Genomic DNA, 21,080 nt, shown 5'->3' with positions numbered 1-21,080 from the left:
CAATTTTATTAGCCTACAAACTTAATGATCAAGTGATACAGCAATGAATAACTAGCCAACTATTTAGAGTGGGAGAGCATTTGAATTTAGCTAATTTTAGTAGGCCAAACACAGTGCAATTAAAGATCATATTAGAATCTGTCAATTGTGTTCAAACAATAAACCCTCATTGGAGTCCTTTGAAATTGTTCATAAGTGTTTGTTCTAGTTCGATGACTCACGAGGCATTGATCATCAAATCTTTCAACCCAGGGTTCAACAACCAATTATTTGCTGGCGGAGCCTCGTATCTTTTAACAGTTTTTGATTGAATTGTCATGTTTTACGCTCCTCATATTTTTGTTTTGTTTGTGCCACTATCTCATGTTGTACTTCTGTCCATCATGTAATCTGCTTGAAATGAATGAAATTTTTCATTCACAGTGAAGTTTATTTTACTTTCTTTTTCCTGCAACTAATTATTGTTTATTAGGTTCTACTGTAGTACGATAGGCTTCCATTGCTATGGCATAGGCATCAAGTAGCATTACGGTATGTCAAATAAATTAGAACCACAATCTTTAACTTTCTTTGATCCTTTGAAAGAAGATAGCTCTCTTGGTCGCTCTGGGTTATTACAATCATTCTTAGGATTATTCAGCAAGAAAAATGTTTCTGGTAAGTTTATAAATCGTGTTTGCAATTTTTACAAACTACCTTTGGCCATTTCAATAAAATATTATGCTGTAACTTTGGAAGAAAAGTAATTTGCTGATACCATATCAAATAATAACAAATTGACAAAGGTAAGTAACTTTATTTACAGAATCAGTCTTCAGAAATTCAAACAAAACCAGATCAGAGTATATCACATATCAATACATGACTTAAAGTCGCAGTCCGAATGATATGAACATGAATGACGCGATCCATAGGCCGCAAGGCACAAATGACACAAGACCCAAATGACACAACACATACCGTAAATGATGCATGACTTAAAAATGATGCAAGCCTCAAATGTTGTAATGCATGAATGATGTAATATTTGATTGTTTAGTACTAAAATTAATTGTTCTTTTGAATACGGTACTAATTTAATTTGTCACGGTAGCAATTTCATTTTTTATACAAACAAAAATAATAAAACATTTTTTGTTCTTAACAAAATAAAGATGAGACTTGGTTATTTCTCATTAAAAGGAATTGTTTTTTTCAAATGTCTTCATTTTTGTCTGCTTTAATTTTTTTTTCGTGTTGCGTACAAGGTGAAAATGGCCAGGTTTTATTTTAAATGCGTTTATTGGATGTATTTAACTTGGTAAAACTTCACTGGTAAAACATGGTAATGGTAAAACTTCACTTATTTGTTCTAATATTTTGTACGGTTACTTCGGCATTTACCGACATCCAATTCGAAGGCTGGTTATGCCACTGCACTACCCTGAATATTGAATAATTCTCTAAATAAACACATGTCATCATGGGCATTCAATACTGTCGCCATCCAGACAGCAGGGTTTGACCTTAACTTTTTTTCGCACTGGCCAACCGGACCAGTGGCTTACCATTTGCACCGGTCCGCATGAGATCGCACTGGTCTGCATGAGATCGCACTGGTCCGTCCCGTTTATAGATAAAAACAAGATTGTCGTGGGAAGCACGAGGCCAACCCAGGGAAAACCACCTTAAAACGACAATAATGAATGGTGGCAATAACATGGAAATATACAATGGCAATAACAGTAACAACAGTTTATCTAGGCAAGACATTCAATCTACGTTGAGTCTTCAATCTGCTTGGGGCTCTTCTTCAATTTCTGAATCCGATGATGGGTCATAATCGGAATCTGATGACGGGACGATCACAGGGTCATAATCGGAATCCGATGTGTGTTTGTCTGGCCTTGTAAACACATAGCCAGTGTCGGGCCTTCTTGACCTCACAGAGGAATCGTTTGCCATGGCAGGTTTGGGGTCGAAATCTTTTATTTCTGCTGACTGTAGCTGGATGGTCAGAAGATCTGTTACGTGGTCAGCCCGGAGCCTTGACCTCAGCTTCGTTTTTCTTACGATTTAACACTGTCACGTGATATTGCAATTGCTTTTTTCTTACAATTTAACACGTGATGTTGCGATTGCCTTTTTCTTACGGTTTAACACGCACGAATCACGTGTTTTGTTGTTTGAAGAGAAGCGCAAACGAGAACCACTCACTCTAAACGATCAAACGACATAATACGATGATATTGTCGCACTGGACAGTCGGACCAGTGCGAAACGATTCGTACTGGTCCATGGGGAAATCGCACTAGACATTGGCCAGAGGACCAGCGCTAAGATCGAAGAGTGCTAAGATCGAAGAGTGCTAAGATCGAACCCTGGACAGTTATATTTTAATCATGAAACGCTGCTTGACAGCAAGTCCAAACTTAATTGGTCTTTTTTAAAAATAAAACACTGTAACTGACCTCCTGTGATGTTCGTGAAGCAACGAGGAACAAGATTAACCGGGGAAACCAGACTTACTGGTACCATACACTTCGAGTTTGCCAGACGTTTCTGATTAGTAAGATTTCTCACCAGATAATATGTCCATTAAGTTTAAGAAGCAACAAATGCATAAATGACACCTTTATTTCATCTCTTCATGTTTATTTTTTAAGTACAAAAAAACAATTTTTATATTTTTGTGCACCGGTATGAAGAAAATAAAAAGTTGAAATTGCTACCTTGGCGAATGAAATTACTTCAGTATTAAAAAAACAATTACTTTTAGTGAGAATTAACCAAGTCGCATCTTTATTTTGTTTAGTGGAAAAAACAATCTTTATATTTTTGTTGGTATAAAAAATTGAAATTGTTAGGTACATATTCAAACGAACAATTAAGTTTAGCACAAAATAATCAAATCTTGCATCATTCATGCATTATGACATTCAGGTTATGTGTTGCTTATGTCTTTTGTCATTTGTACTTTGCGGTCTAGGGATTGCTGCATTTGGGCTGCTTCACAAAGTCGTGCATCCATCATGTATATTGTATATGTTTTTTGTTACCAGTCCAGTATGCTTTGAAAGCTTAATATATATCATAGCTTAATATTCTTCATTGTGTATTCAGGTTCATCTGCGGATCTATTATCAATGTTATCAAAAAAAGAACAGAAAGTTTTGGAGGTTGTCCAATACAAGCCAGAGCCTACAAGTCCTTTTCAATGTGGTAATATCATTATTCGGTTATCTTCTTCATTAAAAATAATTTCCTACTGATAAAAAATATAAACTATACTTGGAAATGCTACTTCGGGTCATACATTATATTAGTGGTTCTCTTCTTCTCTCGTTTGACTTGTAGTAGCTTAGATTGGCAATGCCTCATCGTGCAGCCATGATACGGTAGTTGGGTCCAGTTTGCGAATACCAATGATTCCACTTGGGGGCCGTAAGATGGGGCATTCGTGGAGTATGTGTTGCATTGTTTGTTCTGGTAGAACTATGGCATTGCACCATCAAAGCTTAGTGGCAACATAAATTTCAATTTATCCTTTGGTGTATTTTCTGACAAAGCCAGATATAGTCAGTCACATATACAATTGATTTTTCAAGCTTTTTATATGTTTAACAGAAGATGCTTTGTATCTTTTCTTGGCAGTGGTTTGAGATTAACTAGGCTATCCTTATGACACAATTTAGCATGTGAAAACCAATTTCGGTTTCAGTTAATATGACATATATTATACAGTACCTTTAATGTTATATTTGTGCTAGAAACACCTTAAGCTGTGACTGCTACAATTTTTTTATTATAAAATGACCACTTTCATAAAGTTTATACACTAGTAGTAAAACATATCTACGTCTAGATACATCTACAAGCGAATCTGGCCTCACTGTGAGTTCTGGATCATCACCACGTGCAAGATCGTATTCTGCCCAGCCCTTCGATGACACCATGCTTCAACGGCCTGCATCTCTTGGACTATCTCCAGTATATAAGGTAAGGTATTATTTTTCTGCTCCTTTTTTACCACTGAAAATGCAACATGGTTTAAACACAAGCCTCCAGTTCTATGCCAGGTTGGATTTGGTCTCATATGTTTGAAAAGATTTAACCTAAAATTTTGCCAATTTTGTAGCTCGTTACAAGCGTGTCTTACTGTTATTTTACAAGCTTGTATTGTGCAGCTTATACAATTACATATACAGAAATACAACATAACTGCAGACAGTTCACACCGGAGGGGGGGGGGGGTTTTGTCGTATCCAGGCTTCCACCCGGTGGTTGAAGATTTAGATTAAGTGGATGGAAAGGAAAGGAAGCCAATCTTCATGTCCACCTTTAGCAGGCATGCCTTTAAGTATCCTGCCACAGTTGCATGCTCTTGAGCGGTGTCGAACCGGCGCCCTCTCGATTGCCGTTCCAGTAGTGCTTCCACTTTTACAAAGCTAGATTACCACTTGTATTACCACATTTGTCCTCAGATTACCACATTTTTTACTGTGAATTTTTACCCGATCTTAACCGTATTTCCACTTACTTTTACTTTAACACAGTGGCTATTTTTACCCACTTGTTGCCATAGTTACTATCAGGTGTTGTCAGAGTGAGGATTAAAGTTAGTAAGGGTTAAGGTAAGACTTAGGAATAACGTTAGGGTTTTGATCTTTACCCAGAACTAAAAAATTTTCTAAAATGCAAGTTTTTGTTTTCAACAGCTTTAAACTTTTCTCAAATTACGACAGAATTCCTTATCCGGCAACGCTATTATTTGGTTATATTTACACTATATATATAGTGTAAGATAAGGCCTAAAACAACTACCGTACTCAGATTATTAACAGAACGTCCGAATTAAGAAAGCAAAGTACCAATAGCTAAGCCAGGAATTTTGAAAGGGGGGGTTTTGACACCCGTCGGCTTCTTCGCCAAAGGCGACACCCAGCGGCGGGGGGTCTGGGGGCCTCTCCAGAAAATTTTAAAAAATTACTTTAAATTTGGTGCATTCTGAGAGCATTTTCAACAAAAATGTGGGTATAAATATTCCTGTAAAATGGTGCTGTCTGGTGGCATAGCAAAAAAATAAGATCATGTTTTCTTGGGCATTTTTCGGTAATAAAGCTAATCTCTATGTTTTCTTGTTGCTAATTCCTGGCTGAGATATTTGAATGTTTAGCATTCGAAAAACTCGCTCTTTTAATGTGCAGTTTCGTTTAAAATTAGGCAAACTTTGTTTTAGAGACATTAGAGACTAAAAGCATCATTCTCAATACCGTGACGTCATATGCGTGCCAAAGGGGGGGTTGTAACCTCCCCCTGGCTACGCCACTGCAAAGTACTGTACTTGACACAGCAGCTAGAATCTGAAAGACATATTGACTATGAATATGATCACATGGTCACCATACCTTCAAAGTCAAAAGTCAGGACGCATTCCAAAATCAAACCGAAAACAGCGGAACATGCTAGTCACATGCTATTATAAGTAGTTTTTTGCATATCTGTTCGATTTTGGAGGACAACAGTTTAAATGCTCTTATTTATTGATAGTATTTTATGTCAAATTTTCAAAATGTATAATTTCCACATTTTGGCAACATTTCCACACAAAATTTCCATATTACCACATTTTTACCACAAATTTTTCATTACCACATTTTTACCACAAGCATGATGAAAATTCCACAATTGTGGTAATTACCACAAAAGTGGAAGCGCTGCGTTCCAGTGTTCTCACCACTCGGCTATGCAGCCGACTTCGACTATCACACCGGTTCGACCTTCCGGTCTCCTTATGGTCTCCTTATGTACACTTGTATGGCCATGGAGATATATACCTCATTGTGACATTTTCCTATTTGTGGTACGTAAGCACCAATAATAGTACTGCCAACCTTGCCAAAGTGCTCAAACTGCAAGCAGTGAGCTTTGCGCAATGCATGTAGCAAGGCGCCTCCAGTAAAGTGCTCAATCGGCTTAAACCAAGAGCGTCCAAGATTGGTATCAAGATTACCGGTAGTATAAATTAAATTCAAGATTAGTCAGTCAAGATTAGTATCAGTATATATAGACAGACGAAACAAAGTAACTTCAACGGGTTTAACGTGTTTTATCACACAAAGCGACTTAACATGCATTAATTAAAATAAACTCAAGCGTTTTCAATACGTACTTGTGTCCGCATCAGGAATTACTATACAAGTACATGTCGAAAACGTTTGAGTTTGATTATGTTAGGTCTTTTTGGGCAGTAAAAAATGTTAAACCCGTTAAAATTCCTTTTTTTAGCTGTCTATGGTTTAACAAAGCGAACTCTCTACCAACGCTTTATCATATACATGTATAGTTCTATAGCGCATGGTAAACGTTTGTTCTTACTGTGTGCGTGGCCAGACTGGCCCGTGCGTAATACAATTTTCTTTTCTGTCGGTGTATGGCATCATTATTTCCCAATATATTTCTCCAATCGTATATCACCAGATCCCCGCGATCTTTGGAGTTGCAATCTCCAGCTGGAAGCCCCATCCCTTCCATTCATGATCGCTTATTGTTTCAGATGAAAGACCCCAAGCAAGGAAATGAAGTCGAAATTAAAATCGGAGGATTGTCAACTATTTGGAAGGATTTGCAGAAAAGAATTGCCAAGAATAACCAGCACTCATTAAGGGTAGGGCGATTGGCTTACTAGATTTTTGCGTTTTTGCTTCTTTGCTGTATTTAGTCAATAGTAAGGCTGCGTGTCATGCTGTTGAAATTGAGATAAGGTTAAACCATGGTAACCTATATAAATTAGAGTGGTTCAAAAAAATACAATTTTTTAGGAATCTTCCTCCACGAGGCTTAAAATGTGCCATTTCCCCATAGAAGTGCCCTTGCAAAAAATTAGACTGATTGGAGGTCGTTTAAAGGTCAATCAGATTTTCACTTTTTTACCACATGATGCATGAAAACATCATTTTTTCAATATTCTTCTGTTCAAAGATATTCGAAGGCAAAACTTTCTTATTCACAATATTTTGCATTCCAGAGTAATAGTTGTGCTTGCAGTAACATATTTGACAGGATAGTCACCTGCATAAAACTAGGCTCACTGTTTTGAAAATGCCAACCACAAGAAGCTCACCAGAAGTTTGGCTACTTGGGAAGCCTACGCGGAACTTTTGGGTACTGGTCTCCCCACGAATGGTGCTATACTACGCAGGTTTATGTTTCACCACCGGGATGGAGGATTGACAATTGCTGACAGTGCAAGACAAACCATAGATGCTGCAATCACTGTTTGGATTTGGAACAAGGCAAATATCCCGACCCAACGTGTGGACTCAGGTATGCGGAAACTTCGAAAGATTCACAAAAAATATATACATTATACATGGAATTGAAAGTTAACCGCAAGCGTGTTCAAATCACTAAAGTTATTTGATCTGCTGTGCACAAAAGGTAACAAAGAAATAGGAGCCTTCCTTGCCAAACCCCCAGCCTCTGGGTATCAGACCCTGCATACAATAAATTTAAAGCCAACGTTAGTCTCCTAAAAGTGGTTAATGACACAGCCGAGCGATGAATTGCACTAATTCAGCTCTAACCAAAGATGAGACTCAGAACAGTATTATATCATACCTACTGCAGTTCGTAAGCACCCACAGGAAAAGATTTATGGTGCCAACCAAAGCAACCCTCAATCTCAACAAAGCCTGAAATGAGACTGAGACGAAAACAGTGGCCGAATGTCATATCTGATTTAACACCACAATCTTTGACGCTAACATTTTATTTCATTTATCGTGACATTGATGTCTCTTTGTGATAAAGGAAAATTGTATTAGGCTATGTTTAAACTTATTTAACCTATGAAAATGATTGCTGATGACCGATGAGACTACTGCCGGTTTTGTTATAAAATTTTTGTAAAAAAACTACTGCCATCTAACATTTTTCAATAAATGGTAGATGCCGAATTGCCGATAGTTTAGTATGGAAATAAGATTTTTGCTTTGTTGGGTGCTAAGTTAATAAATATTGGTTACATACACACTGAGTTTAATTCTGCATCATACAAAAGTCTAGCTCATTCTCTTGTGTGGTTTTTAAGATAATAAAGGGCATTTCCCCTTCCGTAAGACTTGCACACAATATCGGCCAGTGTGCGATATGGTTTGACATAGGCAGAATGTGGTAAAAAAGTGAAAGTCTGATTGACCTTTAAACAACCTCCAATCAATCTAATTTTTTGCAAGGGCACTTCTATGGGGAAATGGCACATTTTAAGCCTTGTGGAGGAAGATTCCAAGAAAATTGTATTTTTTGAACCACTCTACTATATATAATACAAAACATACACTGACATGTGCTTGGATTTGATCATAAATATACCTTGAATTTGAGCATGTTTACTCTGACAATACTAGATTTGTAGATTAACTTTTAATTAGTGCTTTTTAATTTTTGTTGGCACAAAATTTGTAAAAATAGTTTAAAACATAAGCGAAGTGCCAAGTTCGACACTTCATTCAAGAGCTCAGTGCAACAACTAAATCTAAGTGTGGACAAATTTAATGTCAGGGAGAATATTTTATACGATATTTCAGATTTAAATGCCCGAGATAAACGTGGTGTTCTTACCATAAATCTTCACAATTGGCAGGTTAAATGTAATACGGCCCGTAATTTTTCGCTTTCACTCTTCATTCCAACTAAGACGACTACTTGAAAAGGAAGAAATAGCGTCTGCCAGGTCAAGCTCGCGACAATGCTTGATATCCACTTACGTTTGCTTTATTGACAGGATATAGGCCAACTGACGTCTTCCAGCTCAGGAAACGAACTGCGACAATACTGGATGCCTGACAAGCATTGCCATGAGTGCTACGAATGCAACGAGCGCTTCACTACGTTTCGCAGACGACATCACTGCAGAATTTGTGGCCACATTTTCTGCAGGCGGTGCTGCTACCAACTTATCTCCGGAGAAATAATCGGCTATGCTGGTAAGATTAACTTCATTACTCAGTAAAGAGGAATTATACAATACGAATACAATTATTAATTTCATCATTGTTTTTAGAAGAATCGTAACTTTTTCGATAACATGCACTTGTTACAAGTTACCTTGAATATTTTTTGTTTAACGGTTCAGAAATGAAATGTTACGGTACGTCATTAATTTGGTTACCACATTATTCTGCTTGTCAAGATTGTGTTTTAAATTTCTTTTACTGTTATCAAACTTATGCTTGAGTCAATCAACCGTGGTTTGAATATAAGCAAACCCAAAATCTCATGAAATACTTTACCTTCTTTATCCTTCGTGCAACCAGTGGCGTACCGTGACCACTTTGACAGGGTGTTCAGTGACGTCAAAGCAACAGCGGGGGGTCTGGGGGACCTCCCCCAGAAAATTTTTAAAATTACCATTGAATTTGGTGCGTTCTGAGAGCATTTTCAGCACAAATTCTGAACATAAACAGAACTGACAAAAATAATGTCGGAATGGAGAAGAATACAAAATAGATATTTATTTGACAGCGCATTGAATGAAAGACTTAATAATATCAAACATTAAGTTGCATTTCTAAAGTCACATACTTCAGTTCACTTTTTATTTCCGACCATCAAAACGAACAATATTACTTGCCATAACACAGCAGGAGTCTGAAAAAACGCGAAAGTTAAAGCGTGCTCGAGATGGAAATGATTTACTTCATGCAAGGATTGGGCACGGTCGCAACACCTTGCGAAATGTACAAGCGAAATAAAAACAAACAGGTGAAAGTTAAAACAAAAAACAATAGCAAAGCAACTCGATAATAAACAAGAAAAGAAAGTCGATTGCTATGTTGGTCGGCTGTACTTTTACCCGCCGTACTACTTTATTCAATTATTCAATTTATTTTTTTCTTTGTCGGAAAACAAGTCATTTAAGTTTTTACTTAGTAAAAACAAAAATGTTTAACACCTCGACTACTGAAGGAAAATTCATCTATATAGCATAATTCGATTCTTCTTGTTTGTGCAATAAATTTTTGAATTACATCGTCGTAGAAAGCTTGCTTTTGCTTCAGTTCTAGCAAAAGTTGTTTCCAACGCTGATCACCTCAAACTCTAATCCAACAAGCTAAAACTTGCTATTGCCTGGGATTCCTCCAATGACGCGCCAAGGTGTGCAGATCAGCGAGTGCACAGCCTGGCTGACCTAAAACCATTGCTGTTTTCGCTGCCTTGTGACGTCATTTTTCTTAATTGTTTATTTTAAATAGCACTCGCAAAGCTGTCAGTGCACACCCAGCTTAAAGGTAATGACCGAAAAAAATTAAAGGCAATGACCTCAAACGTTGGAGTATTAAAATTAGAAGGGGAAGAGTTTTGCAATTGAAAAGAAAGCAATCAGCATGCAGCAAGATGTTAGAATATCATGAAAGTAAAGAACATCGACAACCTATGGAAATTTTCTTTTTTTCTGGATTTCTTGGGGTGTGCAGTGCACACCTTGAACACCCTGAATATACGCCACTGCGTGCAACATACCGTGGGGGTCGTATAATAAGGGAATTGTGAGTTCTTCCATGCCTATTTTTATTTTTTCGTCTGCTTAAGCTTTTAAGTACCTTCTTTCAGTTGGTATCAGCCACCTTTTGTATTTTATCTCTTGAGTTTCGAATAGGCCTCCTCTCCCGTTACCGAACCTTCTGCTCAATCATTGCCACTTTATCTCAGGCATGGTCCGTTCCTGTACGTATTGTTACAACTTGCTGATGTCTCACAGAAGACACCAAACCGGCAAACGCCACAACAGTGTCTCCACCGAGATAGACGGACCTGCAGAGGTACCATCTTCAAACATTGATTTTATTACTTTTTTTTGCTCGTTCTCTAAGTGTTCTATCACGTTAGTTTCTGTTTTAACTCTGTAGATCTAATGCTTTTTAACATCTTCACAAGTTTTTACAACCTTTCATATTGCTAAGGTCGGTCATGGAACCAACACTTCCAATTCATTGCTTCCAACAGATCTACCTTCTTCCAGGTAATCGTTTATTTCAGCTCTTTACTGTAATTGTGTGAGATTTTGTATTTCGATATTTGGTTTATGATTTAACATCTGCACTTCATTTGTGTCTTGGACATCATTATAATACTTGTTCGAATTTTAAGGAAAAAAGTTTCTTGTAATTCACACGATTTAGAAGTTGTAATTGCTGTTCCTTTTTATTTTGACTCCACGCCTGCAGACGTTGAATCAATATAAAAATAACCAACCTTGCTATCCGGTATTTCTCGAGCATAAGACCTACAGACCTGTTATTACTATATTCCCACCACCGCCGTGGTATCTCAAGCAATCTACTTACAGTGCCACTAAATCCCAGCAGCATGTTGGTCGATCAAGGTCGCTCGTGTCAATGCGAGGTTCCCCAGTGGACGAACACTCGACTGCGATGCCGTTGATGTCACCCGGGCCTCAAGACATGCCCAATTGGGTCAGTTTGTGCCATGCTTTGCAAGTCATACACTTTTTTCAATTATATATTTAAAGTTTTGATACTTTTATGTGGTCTGCTTGGTAGCTTTGCTTTTTGTCATTGACGGAAAAAGCAAATTTACAAGGAGTTAAACTGCAAGGTTACTGAAAATGTAATATATTTAGTTTATATTTTGAAGGGCTTATGACAATGAGATGACTGACTTTTCTGTTGCAATTTTCGTTGGTTGACTTTCGTATTTTTAACGCAAATATTAACATCATATAGACGTCAGCATACGATATGTTCGACGCGACCCCTGGTCTTACCCCAGTGCATATGAGCGCTTACGAGAAAGAGCAAGTGTCCCTCGCCAAAAGTTCCATCCAGTTACATGATCTATGGGTTAAGATGACAAATGAGAGTAATGGCATGGAGTTTCGTGATCACAGGATCAGGTTAGCTACTAAAGAACTTTCTGGCGGGTGTTGTAATTTGTATTGTAAAACTTTTTAAAACTATACATTTTTTAAAGTTATCTTAAAAAACAAAATTTTGCTAGTTTTCTTAATACGTACCAAGTAAGGTGTCAAGCCTCTTGCCGACAGAGCAGATGCTTCAGAGTTTATGCCCAGCCAATATATTTCACTCTGAGGGTTAGATGCACCAGCATTAGGCACGACTTGTAGGCACCATGGCACATGTCAGATAGGCACCCACACTGTGGCGCCGGCAGTTTAAGGTGCTGAACAACTTTTTTATTTGCAGCTTGTTTTTGAGTACAATTTTTGCATTACAGTTTTGTTTACTGTTTAATACAAACTTTAATGTGGAAAGCGTTGATCCATCAAGCTGAAAAACAGGAAATCTATGACAATAGTTTTGGACATAAGCGTTGTTAATAGACCTAAGGTAGATAAATAAATATCATGCAAATATATAACCATCGAGTACCCAATACCAGAGCATCTGATCATGCACCGATTAAAAACATCGCCCGATTGAACTGCTTAATCGGTGGACTAGTTTGTTTCTGTGTGCAACAACCTTAATAAGGTGATTGGAATTACTGATCCACCAACACACTTCTCTATAGCGTTGCATCACTTGCATCTATGGTCGCAGTTTACTGTATGTTGTCGTAATGAGCGCAAAATAAAACATGATTATTGTTAGATTGCGCAAGTGCAGTCAAAGTTTCGTTGGAACTGAGCTGGTTGACTGGTTGTTGCTAAACGAAGTTGCCACCACCAGAGATCAGGCGAGCATCATAGGACAGGCTTTGCTGGACGCTGAATGGATCAAACATGCTCCAGACTACAGGGTGAGTTATCAACGTGCCAAGTTTTGTGCAATGTTTTTATGCCTAGTGCCGGGAAGTAGATCAGACTACCTCATTTTCAAAGCGTAATATCGTCGTACCAAATTTTTTTTATTAGTATGGAAACTGTTATCGTAGGTCAAGTTTTGAAAACCAATGAGGAGCGATATGCTTTATTGCCATCTGCCCGTTTTGTAAACACTAAGCAGCCTTGCAGGCTTTGACGCTGCTGAGATGAATACATATGGGATCACGTTTGAAGTTGAAGCGACATTTTCGTCTGGAATCATAAACAAAACGAGCATGTATGTAGAAAGAAGAGATCTTCCTGACAGTCAGCACAAGGCTGAGTATACTCACTAGAACAGAGAGCAAGTTCTGCGACTCGCTAACCAAATGGTGCGATTCTGATGAGTTCAGCTTCATGGGTGAAACACCTGTCGATTCTTGCTACTGTACAATCGGTTGCCGAGAAACGTAACGAGTATGTGTCGCGCCACGTCTCAAAGACACGAACACTTGCATACATTTAATGGAAATGGACTACGAGTTGGATGGTGCTTCAATAGGTTCTATCCATAGCGATCGTGGCCAAGCGATCTATATATATACAGGCCTTGACAGCGTGCGAACTGGAGGCTTGACTGAAGACCTCAATCTCAAATCACTGCTAAACTCCTCAATTTACGTTTGAAAAACAACAATTTTTTTGCTATTGCCAGTGTTGCCAGACGATTTTTGGATTTCCAGCAAATGTGCCGAAATCTACTCCAATATTTGTATGGTAACAATACCACTAAAGTAGCTCAAAATCACTCAGAGAACAAGTCAACCACAACTATCAACTTATGCTAGCAATTTTGGCTACCGTACTATTAAATCGGCCTTTTGTCAAATTTGACCCTGCACGCTGTCATTAGGGTGCGGTGAAAAATTAAAATTTTAGGATTTCAACAAAAAGTATGTCTTAAATGGTGGCCCAACACCTAAAAACATGTCTGATGATGTTTTGGAGTTGTTGCACCCCTAACTGTCCGTGCAACCTTGGAAAGTTGTATGCGGGAGACCCAAAATTATAAAAAATAGCATAACTTTTGATCCATGCGTCGAAGAAAGTGAATTTTTGGCTCTGTGGAATCAGAAACACCATGTTTTTATTTGTTCCGAGAGAACTTTTAGCTCTAAGAGCAATAGAATTTAAGTTATGCTCAAATATCTAAACTTGAGACATATTGTGGGCAAAAATATCACAAAATTGACAACAAGTTTGGACAAACCAATGACAAAATTTAAACAAGAAAAGTTTTCATTTCTGTCATGTGTCAGTGCTTGACTGTTGAGCTTACACTTCAAATGTCGATAATGGAGCACTGGCTTATAGCATATTGTACAAAACAATGATGCAAAATTGTGTATGATGCGCTCAAATACTTTGGGACAAGACACTCTGTAGTTTGGGCTAATTACCGGTATTTAAGCTACGCTCTTTAAATGTTGTCACTTGACTAATCAACGTGTGGGACAATAATCATAAACAATACATTACACCATCATAAGCAGTAGGGTGTTTTTAGCGTAATACGCAAAATTCTAACCATTGTTAATATTAATGTACAGGGTGGTGTTCATTTCCTTTCAGTAAAAAAATCCTTTTGGCAAATTTTTGTTGAAATCCGTCGACATTTACTACTTGCGCAAGGAAGCTGAAGCTTAGGTTGTTTAGCCTATAATCTAGCAGCGGAATATAAGCAATTACCGGTACTTGTAGGCTACGTTACTTCACAGAACAAATAAACCATTGTTACGTCACAATTGCAACACCTCGTAAAACTACAAAAATTACACTGTCATGTCTGTTGTGCTGTTGCATTTATTTCAGTTTACTAACAATTTGCGGTTGTACAATGGCTGTGACAAGGTCTAAAGATAAAATTTGGCTGGTAGGTAGCAGTTCAGGTCATTTCCTTGGAGATTGTCCTTGAAAAAGTTTTCTCTCTGGTAGATGCTGTTTCTAAGTCCCCAGTCATCGACTTATTCGCTCGGTTCCGCGACTTCTGGCCAAATATAGATCAAGCAAACTTCAGCACATCTCTGGACGATCCTACTGTTTCTGATCAGTTACAACCTGTCCGCGCAGAAATCCTGAAGTTAGCGGCGACAAGCTAGATCTCAATCATCCTCGGGACGATTACGCTGAATTATTAGAACTCAGCATCATATTTCTCGGAGGAGTGCCGAAGAGAGGTGTTAAATTCCGTCACCCTGGTGCACTTCATCGAGCCAGATGGATGGCACGAGCGATATATTCCCTTAAAGTATGGCTGTTCAGGAAGCAATTCCAACTGGACCTTCGTACCACTGGCCGAAGACAGACGCAGCCCAAAACGTCCAATCAATTGCTACGCATGTGCTTATTTATTGTGAGTGTTTACATAGGTCACTGGTACAGCTGTGATTCAGCCATACAGGCACCTCTCAACGACCTGAATTTTATGAAGAACTTAACAACGTATGCTGATGGAGAAGTATCTCAATTAGCCTTCAAGGCTTACTCCAGACACCTGTGGTACTTGTCGGAAGGTCTCATTGCCTTTGCACTGTTTGACAGCAGAGTCACTGACATTGATAAGAGGGAAATGGTTCGCAGTATGGCAAACAGTCATGGATCCGAAGATCCGCCAAACCGGGCCGTGGTACCTACCCGATATTGCTGAGAGAAAACTGTCTGATTTCTGCACTACTGCAACTGAACGATTATTCACAATACTTGGTCTAGACAAAAGCTTCTTAACCCTTGATTCTAAATACTGGGCTGAAAATGAGGCGTACCAAAGTGCCAAGGAAACAGTTTCTGCCCTGAGGGTGACTAACGATTTGGCAGAACGAGGAGTGGCGCTTATGACAGAGTTCAATTCGACATTGACTAGAGATGAGGAGCAGAAACAGTACGTTCTGCAGGTAGTGGAGCATCATCGAAGAAAATTTCCCGTAGCCAAAAAAAATTAAAAGCCATGTTTGGATGGTCTAGCTCAGTTGTATTTAAACAAGGATATTGTACTCGAGTATGATGCAGTCATTGACATATTTGCCAAGCGCAAACTGTAAGTTTAATGCGATGGCTGTCATTGCGAATCGCCGAGAATGTTCAAAAGGTATTCGAGGTCGGAAGGACTAAATTCTTGTTTATGTTCTTAAGTGTTTGATATCTGTTGTTGGTTCATTCATTGGAACAGTAACTTACTTCTGCGGAATCGCTCTTGATTTAAAGTATGGGGCCGTTCAAATATCATATGACGGTATTTTTGGCGATTGTGGACCGCTACACGGCTGACTGACACAATGTATTGCCCCCCCCCCCCCCCCCTAGTATGCTTTCTAAATACGCCACTGCTTCTGATCATCTCGGTTATGGGTGAAACACGGTGTAAAAGTTGTTAGAGGAATAGTTGCTTTGTTGCTATATTTGCTTTGTTATCCTATAAACGTGCCCGAAATGCGTGCATATTAAAAGTACTGAATACAGCTGGTTATTTGGTTGCGTGTTGTAAAGTTGCTTGTTTTATTGATTTTGCGAATTTTTCAACCTCCTTGCGCAAGTTGTAAATGTTGAAATAATTTCTTGAAATTTGAAAGACATTGTTTTCTTACCAATTGTAACAACCTGGTGCCCTGTACAAATCAAACTTACGATATGAGAAAATTAAAAACACCCTAATAAGCAGTGCATCAGTACACACAATACGATGTGTTGTCAAATTTTTTTTCTAAGAGAGTTTGTCGACAGTAAATTGATGGTCAGTATGAAACTTTTCTTGATTTGATTCGCTGGCGTATCATGTCATCTCGTTTTTCAAAACCAGCTCCTGCTCCAACAGCTTCAGTAACAAACTTGACATGTCTCTCTACTCTTTGATTGTGACAGGGATGCTTTAAACTCAAAGGGGTGTCATACAGCACGTTTAAATCAGCATCACTTAAGTCCTTGACAGCAGGTGGCTCTGTGATGCTTTCGAGTGCCAAATCAGTAAGTTCATGATATGACTTTGCCTTGACATTAAGTTTTGGTAAAACAAATTTTTGAATTGCTTGGTTGGAATTATCAACATTTTCAACAATCACATCTTCTCGATGCCATCCAGAACCTTTTCCAGAAATAGAGCCATTTTATAATGCTCGTATTTTATTTACACCCAATCTTCGAATATCATCATCCTTGTCACACAACATTGCAAGCAAGATGTTTTCGTGGTGGCCAAAATAAGCATTTCTTTGAAGAGTTTTCAAGGCGTCGTCTTTTACTTGCTGATTTGAAAATAAGATAACACGCTGCAACATTCTGAAGAAATGCTTGCTGCCATCAGAAATCTTGTTGTTCAGTTTGATGTCAAACCAAGAAGAAAAATATACTTTCAAACAAATTTCAGCCAAAACTTTAAGGTTCTTGGATGGTGTTGAAGTTGAAACATATCTTCGAATAATTCTACATCCAAGAGTTAACCACCGAGAGTGCACGATAGATCCTACTTCCATAAATCTCAAATTCTCATCCACTTCTCCTAAAATGATGCACCAACAAATTCTATAAGCGTAGAAGTGGTCTGAACTTAGATCATCAGTAACGTCATTTGGTAAAGTCGGGAAAGTGGAATATGGAAGTGGCTGAAACTCTGCAATAGGCCATTCGGAAACTGAACCGCCAATTTCATTTCCAATTGCACCTGAAAAGCTGTCAGGACTTTTTGTGCAACCATCTAGTAAGAAGAAAACATGTCGTAATGGCAGTTCATTGCAATGAAGTAAACAAAATACCCTTTGCAATGGGCGTTGAAGGTGTCTCTCCAGGTTTACAATACAGCCATTGACATTGCCAGTGTTCACAGCAGTTCCATCACAACCAATAATTTTCAGTTTATGCTGCAGATCAGTTCCTGACAAGACATTATACAAATTTTCAGCAAGTGTTTCTCCTTTACTATTGCTTGTTGTAAAGTGTGTCAAATAAACTTCCTCTGGCTCACCCACAACAACGTAGTGTTCTTCCAATTTTGTAGACATTGAAGTTTTTCCGGTTTGTTCTTTTAGCAAGGTTAGAGTTAAACCCTTTCTGCCATCAAAATAAATCGCATCAACCAGCTGAAAAAAGTTCTCTTCGTTTACTCTGATTTCTGAACTTTTCTCGTTCTCTTGGGCACTGAAATTGAGAACTGAAATTCGATTTTTACGCGTAACTTAAATTCTATTGCTCTTAGAGTTAAAAGTTCTCTTGAAACAAATAGAAACATGGTGTTTCTGATTCCATAGAGCCAAAAATTCACTTTCTTCGACGCATGGATCAAAAGTTATGCTATTTTTTATAATTTTGGGTCTCCCGCATACAACTTTCCAAGGTTGCACGGACAGTTAGGGGTGCAACAACTCCAAAACATCATCAGACATGTTTTTAGGTGTTGGGCCACCATTTAAGACATACTTTTTGTTGAAATCCTAAAATTTTAATTTTTCACCGCACCCTAGTTGTCATGGCCTGTGTGTAAAGGCCGCCATGATTCTGTCTTACTGTTCGTTAACCTGCCCATGCTGCGTTGGAAGCCATTGTTAAACTAGATTGTTTTTCGGCTTTAATTACAGGAGAAAATATTTTACGATGAGAACTGCTTGTACCAAGCTGGCAAATCGTCTCAAAAGAATCCAACCCATGACTCTTCATCTCATATATCCGCATCCTCATCAAAGTCATTCAGAACACCGGGTCACAGCCAGCGTTCATTCGATCGTGCCACCACCGTGGACATTGGAAGCGAGCCCACTTGGGTGAGAGAGATCACAACTGAGGAAGATGAAGACACAAGTGATGTTGAGGAAGATACTGACATCCCATTATGGGGACCAGGTTAGTTGTTTTGGTTTCATTTCTAAGTAGCCATTTTTTTAGTGTATGCTTTGTGATTTTTGGTACTAAAGCCACTCATAACGGCACCACATCTTTGTTCCACTAATTTCCACCGTCTGGTAAGTTGCAAACTTTACGAAATCAGTTTGCTATATCCTTTACACCTTGAAAGATGAACTTCTTGTAATCTTATTGTTCCTAATGACGTACATGTTTTGAAGAAACTCCAACAATGAGGCAATTCTTCCCCGAATCCATTCTTCGTTTCACCGAGGAAGACGCCAGCTCGGTCGTGTCTGTTCGCTCGGTTTCAAGTTTTGTTGAAATAGACAACGACACCAGCACCATCAAGTACAAACGACAAAAGTATGGAATCAATACAAGTTTTTTTTTAATTTGTGTCTGCCAAACTATGCGCTTACTGGTTGTTATGCCATTGCCGTCGTGGGATTGAACCACCTTTGCAACTCGAAGGTCGACTAATGGTTTTAGAAAAACTGTTTTCAAATGTTTTCATCAAAACTTAAGACGAGCGTAATAACTTTCTTGTGATTTGACTTTGTCATGTACAGATAACGTATTTGTAAAACGCGTATCTTCCACTTACTGTAAATAGCGTTTTTTGTAAAGGTTTTTTTTAAAACAAATGGTGTTTTAAACTGGGAACTACGTTTTTCAACCTAGTCGATTAGTTTAAAGTTTAAACAACCATTCCCGCCGCTTTGCATGAGCCGTGTGTACTGGGTCAGGTCTCCACGTTTATAAAAATCACATTTCCTTTGTCTTAAGGCACGCGTCGGAGAGCGGAGAATCGCGAAAGGAGAAGTTGAGTCTCAAAGAACCGCGGTTCGCGGACTCCCACTTTACTGACATCAACGCTGAGTACATACGAGGTTGGTTGCTAATACCATGTCTCATCGGGCTGTTTTTGCATTACAATAACGTTAGCCATGGACTTCTAAATAGTAGCATCTGGACTGGAAACTCAGTGGGCAACACGAGGCCAAACAGTTGGTACAACAGTTGGCCAACAGTGGGCCAACAGGGTTAGTTACTTGGCTGTTGGTCCACTGTTGGCCAACTGTTGTACCAACTGTTTGGCCTCATGTTGCCCACTGAGTTTCCAGTCCAGATGCTACTATTTAGAAGTCCATGCGTTAGCCTTGTTTCAAACGAACTTTTCAAATTATATAGGCCTATTATAATTACTGAATGCATAGAGTGCTTGTTTCTTCGTGCGATAGACCTGAGTTCGATGCTTTGTTGGGTTGTACTGAAGAAACCTTATAAATGGATCTGATAAATTTAAGTCTCATTCCTCATCATTCTACATCCAGCATTGAAGAAATAATTATTTCTTACAGTAGCCCTAGAAGTAATTTTTAAACAACTTAATCGGAAATAAAAGGGAATCAAAATGAGCGATTATTATTTTGTACATCTATTTTTATAATAACTGTCTGCAACACAAGCGATATGAACTTTTTTCGATGTGTTGCTGTTACCTCAATGTTACCGTCCAGGCTACCTCTCCTGGCATGGCGCATACTCGAGCAATATGAAACGCCCTAGCAAGATTGGTTGGAGGGAAAGCGATCTCTTTGATGCGTCGGTTCCTTCCCACGCAAAGCAGGCTTATTACACGTAAGCTTTGGCTTAATGTCTTTACTGAAAGAAGTTGGCTTAATGCCATGTCGGTTGTAGACACTAATTCTCTGCTTCATGCCCAAATAAGCAGACAGATGCTCTAACCAACAGCTGATTGCGTAATGTGGTGTTTTTTTTCTTCTCTAAATTATGAGTTACTTCTCGTTTCAGCCTGCAAAAAATGTACTTCCGTCATTCCATACAGTTTTTGAAGCAACTCTTCCAAGCCAACGACCTTGATCATTCCTGGGCAGAGGTGATAGTCCCTCTCGCCAAACGCATCTCGGAGAACGTTGTTCCTAACTGTGAAGTAAACATGGATATCACTCACTACGTTCACATCAAAAAGGTTGATCTTAGCGTTCTGTGACTACCTGACTTCTAAAATGGTTTCAGTGGTTTCTGAAATGCAATTGTTTCATCCGACGGTTTGGGGGTTTTCGTTTGTTTGATTAAAGTAGCTCGAGTTTTATGTTCGGGCGTGCAAAGACCTTTTCCATGATATTTTTTTTTTGGCATCAGTCTGATTTGTGTCAAGGACCAAGGTTCCCATCGATGTGAATCAACATAAGAAAATCAACACAAGAAAAGACAGAAAGAGAAAAAAGTAACTTCGTTTACAAGGTGTCAAATTTATTCCTCATAAAAACCTTCACTTGTTCTGTTTTCTTTTTGATTCGGCTTCGGTAATATTTGGCATATACGATTTGTTCTACCATCTGTACACGAAAACCTTTTTGTCGCTTTGTGTTAATTAACTTCCTAGTCGCATGACTACATTAGT

The 21,080-nt window shown here is 38.6% G+C and overlaps 1 protein-coding gene across 1 annotated transcript in view; it reads left to right on the top strand.

Moving 5' to 3' along the window:
- Positions 1-533: 533 nt before the first annotated feature.
- LOC145776652 (1-phosphatidylinositol 3-phosphate 5-kinase-like) overlaps positions 534-21,080 on the top strand; it is a 44,584-nt gene continuing 24,037 nt past the window's right edge. The window contains exons 1-18 of the mRNA XM_082587883.1: positions 534-657; positions 3,103-3,201; positions 3,845-3,978; positions 6,536-6,646; positions 8,765-8,966; positions 10,693-10,802; positions 10,944-11,002; positions 11,330-11,456; positions 11,727-11,896; positions 12,615-12,762; positions 13,073-13,236; positions 14,897-15,405; positions 15,536-15,717; positions 18,388-18,649; positions 18,871-19,015; positions 19,439-19,542; positions 20,173-20,293; positions 20,468-20,645. Coding sequence (XP_082444009.1) covers positions 534-657; positions 3,103-3,201; positions 3,845-3,978; positions 6,536-6,646; positions 8,765-8,966; positions 10,693-10,802; positions 10,944-11,002; positions 11,330-11,456; positions 11,727-11,896; positions 12,615-12,762; positions 13,073-13,236; positions 14,897-15,405; positions 15,536-15,717; positions 18,388-18,649; positions 18,871-19,015; positions 19,439-19,542; positions 20,173-20,293; positions 20,468-20,645 — 2,949 coding nt within the window. The remainder of the gene's footprint in view (positions 658-3,102; positions 3,202-3,844; positions 3,979-6,535; positions 6,647-8,764; positions 8,967-10,692; positions 10,803-10,943; positions 11,003-11,329; positions 11,457-11,726; positions 11,897-12,614; positions 12,763-13,072; positions 13,237-14,896; positions 15,406-15,535; positions 15,718-18,387; positions 18,650-18,870; positions 19,016-19,438; positions 19,543-20,172; positions 20,294-20,467; positions 20,646-21,080) is intronic.

Source organism: Aplidium turbinatum, chromosome 9, assembly GCF_918807975.1.
Source record: "Aplidium turbinatum chromosome 9, kaAplTurb1.1, whole genome shotgun sequence".
Classification (NCBI taxonomy): domain Eukaryota; kingdom Metazoa; phylum Chordata; class Ascidiacea; order Aplousobranchia; family Polyclinidae; genus Aplidium; species Aplidium turbinatum.
The sequence above is the reverse complement of the archived record's forward strand: the minus strand, read 5'-3'. Positions and strand labels throughout refer to the sequence as shown.